At 42.0% G+C, this 12,331-nt stretch overlaps 1 protein-coding gene across 2 annotated transcripts in view; it reads left to right on the top strand.

Moving 5' to 3' along the window:
- Positions 1-12,331, top strand: part of gdap2 (ganglioside induced differentiation associated protein 2) — a 34,289-nt gene that overhangs the window by 8,799 nt on the left and 13,159 nt on the right. The window contains exons 5-12 of one of the 2 annotated variants that reach the window (XM_088912866.1): positions 839-927; positions 2,670-2,746; positions 3,182-3,341; positions 6,442-6,592; positions 7,054-7,130; positions 11,266-11,342; positions 11,505-11,644; positions 11,981-12,107. In XM_088912866.1, the coding sequence (XP_088768992.1) occupies positions 839-927; positions 2,670-2,746; positions 3,182-3,341; positions 6,442-6,592; positions 7,054-7,130; positions 11,266-11,342; positions 11,505-11,644; positions 11,981-11,987 (778 nt within the window). In that variant the 3' untranslated portion in view covers positions 11,988-12,107. Of the gene's footprint in view, positions 1-838; positions 928-2,669; positions 2,747-3,181; positions 3,342-6,441; positions 6,593-7,053; positions 7,131-11,265; positions 11,343-11,504; positions 11,645-11,980; positions 12,108-12,331 lie in introns of those variants that run through there. The other variant, XM_088912865.1, reaches the window with a different exon arrangement.

Genomic DNA, 12,331 nt, shown 5'->3' with positions numbered 1-12,331 from the left:
GCAAGCCTGCTTCTGCTTACAGCTAGCTGTGCAGTTCACAGTGCAGGTTTGCAGTCATATCAATGACAAATGCGTTGCTCCTCCATTTGGTGCGACCTGGCCTGTAAGGCACCGTGATCTGATAAGCTACTCTACAAGATTCACAGATTGCGGAGAGAGGACTGTGCTCACAGGTCCTCATGCTCTCTGTGTACTGCATTGGCTTTCAGTAGCCACCTAAAAACAAATGGCAATTGCAAATCGGGTGGGAATAGAAGGGGGAATAATTGGATATTTGAGATTTAGAAAACTACTGAATATAATGCTTTGTTGTTCAGACAGAAGCAATAAACTTTGCAGTCTCTTTAATTATGCAATCTCATTAATTGAAACGTTTGGTTTTAAATGAACAAGTGCTGTCCATATTACTATTTTTCATAACAGTTTAGTCCATTACTCCCTTTTGATATTTTGCTTTTCCCTCTACTTTTTATTTTTCTGACTCCTTTTGGACTGCCTTCACATACTGTATAGTTCATGGATAGTGAGCTTCCTTCAGTTCCTGTAATCGCTCGAGTCCGGCACAAAGATGCTTTAGGCCTTTTGAGCTGAGAAAAAACATCTTGCATCTGCATCTGGCTTTGGGACAGCCGTGACCAACCCCAACCCATTAATTCTGGGACCTGCTGTCTCTTGGATCAGTAACCCCGAACGAGGAACAGCTGTGGGTCGTGGGCTTGTTAGAAGGTGCAACTGATCCTCCAGTGGTTGTCTAGATTGCAGCGATATTACAGCAGCAGGTCTTCTACTTGAATCACATCGTGATTCACAGCTCGTGCTTTTTGTTTTTTTGTTCCAGGGAGCAGGGAATGGCATCGGTGGCCTTTTGTGTTATTAACACGGTAAAGAGAGGGTACCCGTTGGAAGACGCCACCCACATCGCATTCAGTAAGTGAGATTGTCGAATTGTAGGCACTCTGCATTCTGTTTGTATTTGCTGCACTTTGCATCATGTCTTCTGACGTTTTTGGACAAAATGTGGACTTTTGGACAGGACTTATGACTAGATCGCATTTCTATTCTTTTTTGGTAAAAAAAAAAAGAGCAAACCCTGATCCTAAACTTCATTCTAAACTCAAACCTTAACGCGTGTCCTGTGTTTGCACAAAGCAGTGAGAAATGGCCCGAGGTGGGAGGCAGCCGTTGAGCTCGTCTTGTCTGTGTGGTAGTTTATCCAAACTTTAATCCAGGTGTTTCTTAAATGAGCCCAGAGTCTGAGTCTCAGTCTTGCTGGGACGTCTGTTCCATATCCATACTCAATACAATAGACGGGTTTCCTAGAACTGTCCTTAGGGTTGCCAGCTGTGACCCAAGGTCCTTCTTCCACCACTGTCTATATCCCTTACTTGGAACAGATCTCCTGTCGGTCTCCTCTGCTCCAGAAAGTGAAGATGCTTACCTCCCTCAGCCTGTCGGTGTCTAACAGTGCCCTGAGCACAGGAAGCATTTCTGTTGCTCTTTTTTTAAAAAACTGTTTTCAACTCCCTTGCCACGGTTTGTGTCTGCCACTCCCCCTCTTGTAGTAAGAGCAGCAGCAAATCGGACAAGTTTGCACACTGTGAAAGAATCGAGGCCATTGAGGTAGATCAGGGGGAGCTGTTGGCCTAAATCAGATCCCTGCAATGCACCAAGGCTCACACCTGCCTGTTTGGAGGTTATGCCTTATAAGATTAATAAACTGTTCCTTCTCCGAGAACCAGTTCTCAATCCATGTTCATTCGTCACTTTAGATTCCTGTAGATTTTAATTTGAGAATTAGCCTTTCAAACGCTCAATCAGCCTAATCAAATGCTCTTGGGAAATCTAAATCCGACTTAAGAGTCGGTGATGTCTAATATCCTTGTCGCTTGTTCAAAGAATTCTAGCAAGTTAGTTACTGGAGACCTTCCTTTGCTAATCCCATGTTGTCTGTCTCCTAAAATGTCCCTGTTTTCTAAGCATTCATCTAATTCAGCTCCATCATTTCCATGATTTCAACCCTGAACTTCGCTATTACTCTCACTAGCATTAAACTAACTTCACTAATATTACTGCTGACTCTTAGCTCTCGTTTTAAAATTGACTCTATTCTCTCACCAATCCCAGCTGATGGTTTATAAATTTAATACTTGAATACCAAGTGTAGTCCTGAACTATAGACCCGATAGACCTGATTCAAACTGGTAGATGCATACCATGTATTACTGTGTTTACTCATCTTGCCATAGTTCTTCACCATGTTCAAAGCAGCTGAAGAGCATGAGGTGTGGCAGTCTTATAAGATTTTAACGCTATTCCAAATTGCCATTTCTTTTTTTATGAACACCCCTGATTTTTGAGGAGAGTGTTTCAGAAAAAAAGGGATGCTGATCACCTTTCTAACAATTGTGCCAATAAGGAAGAACTTGGTACCTTTACAGGAGACGGTGAAGCTAGTGGTGTCATTTTCATTGTGTTTTCTGGAAATTGTGCGTGTTTTGTTGGCTGAGAAATACAGTTCAAATCTTATTTCTTCATTTGGCTTTAAGGATATTTGTCCACTTTTCTTTATTCTAGTCAAACTACTCTTTTATTTTGACAGTTCTCACTTTTTGCTTGTGTTCATTACTCGTCAAGCACCTTTAGTAAGACTGTCCTGCTCTCTGCTGCAGGAACTGTGCGCAGGTTTCTTGAGAACCATGGAGAGAGCATTGAGACCGTCGTGTTTGCCGTGACCGATGTAGAGGAGGTACGTTTGGAAGTAAAATTATTTAAATTTTTTTGTGTTGCGTCCTGTCTTCTCTCCTTAAATGTTAATTCCATTTGCACCTTTGTTTTGGAGATCTGGAGCAACAACTTTGCAGTATTTAACAAATGAATTTAAAATTGGGAGTCGGTGCGCCTGAAGTATCTCGGTACTTTATACAGCAGTTCTATCAATTCTAAGCGTTGTAACGGGACCAATTACTGTATCTCCAGTCTTGATGTCTGAAAGAATATTTTTTTCACCCAGGGTGCTTCCGACAGGACTCGAGAAAGAATATCGCGATTTCTGCTCTTCCTTGTCCTGACTCCCTTTACTTCAAACGAACACGTTTAGTCGCAGTACTTTACGAAATCCGCGTGAAAATTCACAAACGCAAACGGAAGAACCGGGCGACCCCTGTGTGTCCTTCTGTTCCAGCCAGTCTATAAGAAGCTGTTGCCCCTCTACTTTCCTCGCTCAGTGGACGAAGAGCACAGGAGCCTCCCTCTCCTCCCCGCCAACATCGGCAACGCCGAAGGAGAGCCGGTGGTGCCGGAGAGGCAGATCCGCATCGCGGAGAAGCCCGGCGTTCCTGAAGGTGAGCAGCGCGTTGGTTGGGCCGTGCTTCGTCTCTTTGGCACGCGTCTCCTGCACATCGTTCCAGACTGCCGTTTCTTTTTTCCCCCAAATGGCTTTGAGATCAAAAACACCAGCGTCTGAGTAACGGGTTGGTGTTTTCGCTGATCTAATTCGTTCCAGGCTTGCTCATGACTGAAAGGGGGTCGACATGCTAGTTTAAATTCTAGTATAGTATAAAGTATAAAACAATATGAAAACTGTGGCGACGTTGCCTCTTTTCATCTTTTACTCCCCTGTGAAAGTCTGGAATCTGCAGCCTTCATTAACATCATCAGACCTTTAGGAATTTTGGATACCTTAGACACGTTCCATACGGGAACACGGGGCTCAGAGGGACTGTGGACCAGGACAGAATAGCTCATTCCTTTATACTCTGATCCAGGAATGGCAGAGTTAAAAAAGCTAAGTGGGCCTGTGTTCCCGTGTTCACTCATGGTAATAGGCATGCGGATTTTTCTGGGGTTTTTCATTCCTCTCTGGTTGAAGAATTGGAAGATAGCACAGCCAGCAGAAGATTAGCTCCATTACAAAATAGCCCAGATGAGATGAAAACCAGAAACTCTTGAGAAGTCGCCAATCTTGGTGATCCCGGTAGGCCAGCGACGATCAGCTCCACACTTCGACATTTATTGAATCCACTGTCTGTGTTTAATCCCAAGTCTTGAAAGGTCTGAGGCCCTGATTCATCGCTGCTCCAGTCTCTTGATTACTAGCAGGCTTGTGGACCAAGTTTTGAGTCCAAGTCACAGTGGTCCAGGAGTACTACACGTGCAGGACCCAAGCGCAGGGGGCACTGGGTGAAACAAAAAATGATTTGACTTTTGAGCTGAAGGACATTTTAAATGACAGTGAAAGATATTCCCGGACAGCCAAGCTATGAAATTTTAGGATTATTGCTTTTTGCCCAAAATGTCTGTAAATGTTTTTAAAACCACAGGAAAAAACAAAAGGGTTATACTTTAGGCACAGCTAGGAGTAATAATTATGCTTCAATTTAGATGAACGTTCCCAGATTTGATTTTTGTTCCTCATACTGTCAGTTGTCATTTTCTCTCTACTTTGTCATAACCTGATATTTCCCCTTATGCATAATAGATTAGCATTTCTGAAAATGTTGTCTGCATTTTTTCCGTTAAATCAGCTTTTCTTTCACATTTCTGTGATATGCATAGGATGTTTGAAAGTTGGCATTTTCACTTAAGAATCGATTTACTGTTTTAATTGGTTCATATTGCTCGGAAGCAACATTTTAACACAAAGGTAATAAAGTGGAGAGTAGATGGACAATTGCCTAATCTGCAGGAGTCCAGAGCACAATACAATATCCATCTAATAAATGCAGTAGTTTTCTTCTCAGATATAGGTGGATAGATACTTTATTGATCCCATGAGGGAAATTACTGGATACATTGGTAGAGTAAATATAGACTGAATCAGGGCTACCCAATACTGGTCCAGGAGGTTGGATGTCATTCCAGTTCAGCTCCTAACCAGTACAACCCTGGGCTTTATCTAGGGATAAACCCTTCATCAGGGTCGCTGGGGAGCCGGAGCCTGTACCGGTAAGCCTGGGAGTCGCCCTTAAGGACGTTGAGCTCCTAGTCTCATTCCCTTCATCTGTGACTCGTCTGAGTCTTTATTATTGGTTCAAGTTATGGACTAGTGTCTTACAAGCCTGGTCACTAGTATTTTGTTGACTTCTCCACATGAACCTGCGCTTTATAAATTCACTCTGACCTCTGACCTTGATGTCAGTTCCACATTTTAACCAGAGTCTTCTAGCCAATGGTAAGGCAGCAATCAAGTGAGGAAATTTACAGCTGACATTGGAGTCAAAGACATTGATGAGGAAGCGACACAAACGGTGATATCCAAAACACCCTTCTTTTTCTAAACTGGAAACTATGACGGGTGTCATTAAAATATCGGTTCCTGTGCACACCAGTTGCATGTATCTCTTAACAAATCAAAATGTTCTTTTCTAGTTTCCCTTTTACCTCAGCTAAGTGGGGCAGTTGCTCTGTAGTTCACCCCAAAAATGTTTTTCTTTTAGCAAGAATGTCCTGTTGTGTTTCAATACTGATTTCATTTCTCTTCGGGCGATTACATTTGACAAAAATCTAAATATTGAAAAGGCACTGGATATCTGATACTGGTTGTATCATTTTTGATTATTGAATTAATGGCACAAACTTTTCAATACAATTTTGTTACATTTGTTCTCGTTTGGCTTCAGTGTTTTTCTTTGGTGGTTACATACTCTAACCTTTGCGTAGAACTTGGAAAATTTCTTACGTTCAACGGAACAATTTGTGATGGCTGGCATCGGTAAATGTTAATTCAAAACACATGGAGTACCATCTATAAAACCTGAAGAATTATGTGAAACTAAATTACACAATTTTCTGTATTATATACAATTTTTATTACAAGCGACATCCTACAGTTCTGAAGCTGTTCCTGAATCTACAGTGAATTCCGTAAAAGCTTTAGGCAGACAGCAGCTTTTCTTTCCAAAGTTTAGGCAATGTTATGTCAGACTGCTACACCAGCCAATGCCAAAGACATTGTGTAACTACGCTCTTCAAATGTTGACTTTTCTTATTTCATTTATATTGTAAGTAAATAAGAGGACTAGAAATGAGCTTTTTGTGTGTAGTGTGTTCTGATTTCCACGATGGTTTATGCACAATTTGACCTTCACAGTAGGTGGGCAGAGCAAAAGAATATGAAATTGCTCCTCTTTTTTTTAAATGAAAGCTGAAGAAGGAACTAAACTAAACTAAAGTGTTGTTTTATACTGGTTTAAAATAGGATTTCCAAGTGCGATCGTGTTGAAGAGCTATACCAAACTTTTGTTTGTACTTTGTTTTTCTAATGCACCCAAATCTGCCGACAAAAGGCTGTGCACTTTTCCCCTCGCTCGTTCTAACCCTGCTAAAGCTTTCCCCTTGGAATCCATCCTGGAATTTGCAGGTTCTCCGCAGGGAATCTGTCGGTCTCTTGCTTTGCGGAAATGACAAGTTCGGCTTCGTTCTGCTTTCCTTTTGCACTGCCAGAAGACTCGGAGGACGAGAGTCTGGACAAGGACCTGAGTTTCGTGGGGTCGCACGCCTTCGCCCGGATGGAAGGGGACGTGGACAAGCAGAGGAAGCTCACCCTGCAGGGGCAGATGTCCGAGGCCACCCAGCACAAGCAGCACCTGCGAAAGTGAGGCCCTGCTGCCCTGCTGGGCTCCAGTTCTCTGGATGCACCCCAGTGAACCTCGTCTCCGATTAGATGGTCTGCAGGATTTAAGATTTGTCAGATTAGGAACATAGCAGGACCTTTTTTTGAAACTGTGTTTGGTAGGAAGAAAAGCATAATGATTAACCAGTATCTCAAAGCCCAGCTCCTGTGTTGTAACAGAGTAGCGCAGTATTATAAACTGGTGAGTTCAGTGGACAAGTGGAAATTGTTGTATCGCAAAGCACTGACTAACATCATACAACGAACCTTTTCATTGGATTTTCAAACCTTTACAGGAACTGAGATTGATATGTAATAATATGAATTGTTACAGCAGACAGGTGCCCTGCTTGTCTATTATGAGTAGTAAGTCCTGATACCCTGAATCTGCCATGTGCCAATGAAAATTTTTCAGTTTGCATACGCATCTCCTGTTTTTACAGTTATAACCGATGGTTATGTAGAGCCAGAGCAGAAGACCTGTCAGACATTGCAGCTCTGAAGGCGTTATATCAAACAGGTGAGCATTTCAGTGTTATTCTACATGTGGGAATTGAGGTTTTTTACTCCATCAAATGGCCAGTGCTCTCTTCTTCGTGTGAGATCTTGGCCCCCTTTTCCCCAGAAAAGACCTGCCAAGGCTTGATTCTTATGTTCTTCTTTTTTTGTAAACGTGGGTGGATAATTTGTGTTGACTCCTGCATAGCTGGCAGCTCTTGGCTAGCTTGTTATCCCTTGAGCATGAGAGCAGAGGACTTCGTCTCACATGAGCGGTTCTTGCTGTGTTGTTTTGCAATCCTCCCTCTCGTTTTCGGTTCTCGCATCTATAATCGTCCGAGGTGTGCAGGAAGTCCCACACTGGAAGTCAGCTGTGTTCTCCACCAAAAAAAAAAAAGAACAACAAAAAACAAATGGTCCGGTTTGTGTCTGAGCCGTTCTCCTCAGACACAGTCTTCATCATCGCACACTGTACATGTAGTGGTAACAGCAGGTTTTTAGTGAGGCTGCAGCAATTCCGAAAGTGCCAGCAGCGGGCAGAGCGGAGCCTCTTGTTTATTTTATCACGCCCACTTTTCTGTGCTGACGCAGGGACTCCAGTTTCTTGTCCCCGTCTCGGCTAGGTTTCTGTATTGCATCTAAAGAGACCGCATGCTGTTTAGAACAACATTAAAATATTCATGGAAAATCCATTTTCGTTTAAAATATAATGAGTAACTGTGTATATGGTATATGGTATTTTTTTGAGGCTACAAATTAGTTTTAATATGTATCTAAAGGGTGGCTCCCCACTGGGAACTCAGAATTGATGGATCCTGACTCATTCATGTTGAATTACAACTGCAAGCTCTGGAAGGCATTGCTTATCAGAATCCATGTGCTTGCATATTGTTGGATTGTTAGTCTAGCAAAATAATTTGGAGTTCATTGAAATTGTCCTAAAACTTTTAAAATATTTTTTAAAGAAAAGTTTGTTTTGAATTACAGTTTTAAAAAAATCATACACCAGTTAACCAGTAGGTGGCAGGCTTTCTGTAGTAAACAGAGGTAGTCAAGAGCTGGGATTCCTAAGGGACCAAGTTGAAACCTTTTGTTTTGCTTGTTTGTTTTGTAGTTTTTATTATTTTCAATTCAGCACAAGAGCACGAAAATCTTAACCTGGCGCATGTGTAGAAAATGACCTTTTCATGTCTAATATCACTTCTCATCCTAAAAACAGTCAGTGAAGTTTAAAATGCCACCAGGCCAACAGCACTTGCTGTAGAGAGGTGTGAATGAAGTCAGGGATCAGGGATCACTACATTGACCAAAAAAAAGTCAAATAAAAGCTCTGAAAATAGCCTACACAGTGCCTAAAACAAAATCCGTAGAAGCAGCTGACGTTACAGTATTAACTCGTGCAGTCTAGTTGCGCAGTCTTCACAGGTGCGTGTAGATGTGTCGGCAGGAGGTGGTGAGGTGGCGCTGTCCCGATGTCTGCGAGTATCGGGTTTCATCACTGGGGTACAAGGAAGGAGAAAGAGCAGCGGGAGAGTGAAGAGAGGCAACTGCTAAGCAACTAGCAATCCGTGAGCAAAGGGGGGGGCTATCAGGAGTAACGAGAGATGGAGGAGACAGGAGAGGAAAGAGCAATGCACACGCCATGTGCAAGGACAAGGTCCTGAAATCGGATCAGAAGTAGAAGTTTGCAGCCAGTGCAAAGATCATAGAGTGGCCTGCTGCTGCATTGAGGCCAGCTAGGAGAGTGTTGCATTAGGCCGTTCTAGACAAGACAGTGGACTGCACTTGCAGGGGAGGAGTCTGGTAGAAATATATATAAATAAATTGCAGAGCAATAAGAGGAAATATGAACATCGCAGCACAGAAACCATGGTGGCAGATGAAAGAGCCGGGAGCGATGGTGAAAGGAAATAAATGGTCCTTGTACTGGTCCTTGCGGGACGCCTGTGGATGGATGGATGGAGGGTGAGGTGAAGAGAGGCGAAGCCCGGGAGGTAGGAGACGAGCCGTGTCTGAAATAACCACGCCTGACTAGAACAGAGGGGTGTTCGGCGGGGACAAAAGCTGTTGAGAAGTCGGGGAGGCATAGAATAGAGGAAAGCGAAGTTACATGGGCCGCAAGGAGAGAGAGAGAAGGACGGGGAGCAAAGGAGAGCGTGTTGAGTCAGTCAGGAAGCAGGCCGGAGTGGGTCGATCCAGGAATGAGCTGCAGCGAGAGTGTGCGACTGTTAACCTCTCATTCCAGAGCTTTCTGAGCAGCAAGGCCAGGGTCTAGAGAAGAGTTTCTGAGAATGGAGTTCAACGGCCCCTTTTAAAATGAGACGTTAAGAAGCTGGAGTCCAAACGTTTATCGAGGAATAGGGAAATGAACGTGTGGAGCACCAGTTAGGGATGAGTGGGACAAGGAGCAAGAGATCCAAGAGAGCTGCGAGGAGCCAGCTTGAGAGGACAGGGAGTGGAGTGAATGGTAGATATTTTAGAATAATTTTCCCACTTCCTATCAGCAGTATGCTGGACAGCACCTGTGCAATAAGATAAAAACACAGAGGATGGGAAAATGCAATGGACAACAAATTATTAATAGGAGTTGGCTTAGCACAAGGCACATTTGCTCAGTTTCTAATAAAATATAATACTAAAGCAGAGTAAAAGTATTCAGACTGTTTTTAACGTGTTCTGTATTTTAAGTTACAGAATGATACATATAGCTTTTTGGAAACTTATTCAAAACCTGAATCCTCAGACTACAGACTGCTAAGGATAAGATAATTTACTGGCCAGTTTTGTTATCGTAAATTAAGCTGCTCCAGCGTAGCTTTAGCCTGGTGGTCAGGATCATTGTCCTGCTGAACGGAGAATTTGCAACCCAGTTGTAAATCTGTAGCTGACTGAAACAGGTTTTCCTCTAGTGTTTGCCTATGCTTTGCTCTGTCCATTTTTCCTTCAGTACTAACAAGCCTTCCAGTCCATCTCTATCAGTCTACCATCTCCAAGCTTGGCAGTGTTGATGGTGTTGACTGGCAGATGTGTGGTGTTGGGTCTGTGCCAAACATAACACTTGGCAGGCATCTCAGCACAACACCTTTTCCCACACTTTTCAGGATCACTCAGGTGCTTTGTTGCAGACTTCCTGTGGGATATAAGCTGGATTTCCCATTCAGCTCTACAGCCCAGCTTTCGGGAGTGGTCGGGATGTTATTGACCGATGCACATTTTCTCATCTCAGCCAGTGACCTGTGTCTCTCTTTTATCTTCTCAAAGTTGTTGTTGGCCTCACATTGGCAAATCCATTGTCATTGCACTCAGAGGCCACTCAACTAATTGTGTTGTTCAATAAAGTAATTTTATCTAAATTAATTTAGGTTTGCAGAGTTTGAATGCTTATGGAATCATTTGACTTGTCCATGTTTCTTTCATATGAATAATTTACTTCTTTCATTTTTAGCTTTGAATGTGTAGAGTAGATTTTAATTAGAAAAAATATTAATTGTTGCTTTAAAGTAACAATTACAAAACTGTGCAACACTTTTCCAAGGCACTGTATTTGTGTTTTTGTAACTTTATGGCTAGTCTACTGTTTTTTTCAATATACATTGCTATATTAGACTTATACACTATATTTGACATACAGTGCTTTCCTTAAATCAATTAGCAGTCACTGTTTTCAATATTTTGCTAGTCTTTGTTCATTGCCCTCTGTGTATAGGGCATCTTTGTACCATTATTTATCATAATTATTTTAAATAGTTATTGTTGCACAGTGCATTATACTCTCCTGTTGAATAAATATAACCAAGACGTGTCACTCATTGGTGAAAAGGTGAAATGGAAAAATACACATACTGTTTAAATTGTAGGATTCGAATGGGAATTAAACAGGCTCAGGTCTCCTGTGAATTGAGAGACTGAGGTAAAACTCTGGAGTGATTTTCTACTTATCAGATTTGTTTCAGTTTCAAACTAACTTCAGTTTAAAAAAATTGACCTACAGTAAGTTTTAAGTGACTTTTTTGTGATGTTACTAAAGATAAACGCAGACGACACAGTGGTAGTCATGTCCCTCATTTTCCCCGTCGGCAATTTAAAAAAGCGTGATGACAAAATTACACACTGCTTCGCTTTTGTATCTTATGAAGTTTTTTTTCCCTCTTCCATAGGGGTGGATACCTGTGGAAGAACAGTTATGGTGGTGGTTGGAAGAAATATTCCTGTAACGCTAATAGATATGGAGAAGGTATTAATTTGGTTATTATTTAAAGGCATTTACTATGAAAGGATGAAGCCTTTCCTGAAGACGCTTATGAAGATCGCCTTGTTTAACATACTGAGTAATAACGTCTTGGAATCGGATCCATTCACACACACGTCAGTGCCAGACTTTGTGCTTGTCTTGCAGGCTCTGCTGTACTTCATCCATGTCATGGACCACATTACAGTGAAGGAATACGTTATGGTTTACTTCCATACGCTGACCAACGAGCACAATCACCTGGACTCTGAATTTCTGAAGAAGCTCTATGACATTGTGGACATCAAGTAAGGGGGGACCGTATAGCAGGGTGAAATGACTGGGGGTTTAGATATTTCTTTTAATAGTCAGGAGTAAGAGCTGACTTCAGCTCCCCTAAATAGATGCTGTAATACTCCTTAATTATAGCATTTTATAATACATGGGATACGTACTGGTGTGGTACACATTTAGAATACCAAAAACAAAAGTGTTTTGAATTCCCCAATTTGTACCAAGAATGATTTTTTCGTGGCATGAAACGATGATTTTTAAGTGATGTTCTGGTCAATTGTGTGTCAGCAAGAAAAGAACAAGAATATAAGAGGATGTCATTCAGTCCATTTTGTCAATTTGATTTCTAGATTGTAATTGGTCTCGAAACACCGTCGGTGGCTTCTTGAAGAATAGGAGACTCAAGATCCTCAGCTTCAACGACTTTGAATAGGAAGTTCACAGACCCTCTAAACGTGTTTGTTTAAGGAAATATCCCCTTTCTTAATCTTGCACTCATTCGGAAAAGGTGTCCCAGAAATACTGTGGAAATCATTGGTACAGAAGTAAATTTCAATTTTAATTTTTCTGCGCAATTTAAGATTAAGATCACTTTATTGGCCATGTACAATTTCTTGTATTAGGAATGTGTCTTTTCACAGACCCCAGCTTGCTCTCCATGAGACACTTGTCTCCATGAGACACACAGGCAGGGAGAGAAG

This window comes from Atractosteus spatula, chromosome 4 (assembly GCF_055471065.1).
Source record: "Atractosteus spatula isolate fAtrSpa1 chromosome 4, fAtrSpa1.hap1, whole genome shotgun sequence".
Lineage (NCBI taxonomy): Eukaryota > Metazoa > Chordata > Actinopteri > Semionotiformes > Lepisosteidae > Atractosteus > Atractosteus spatula.
This window is presented reverse-complemented; position numbering and strand designations above follow the sequence as displayed.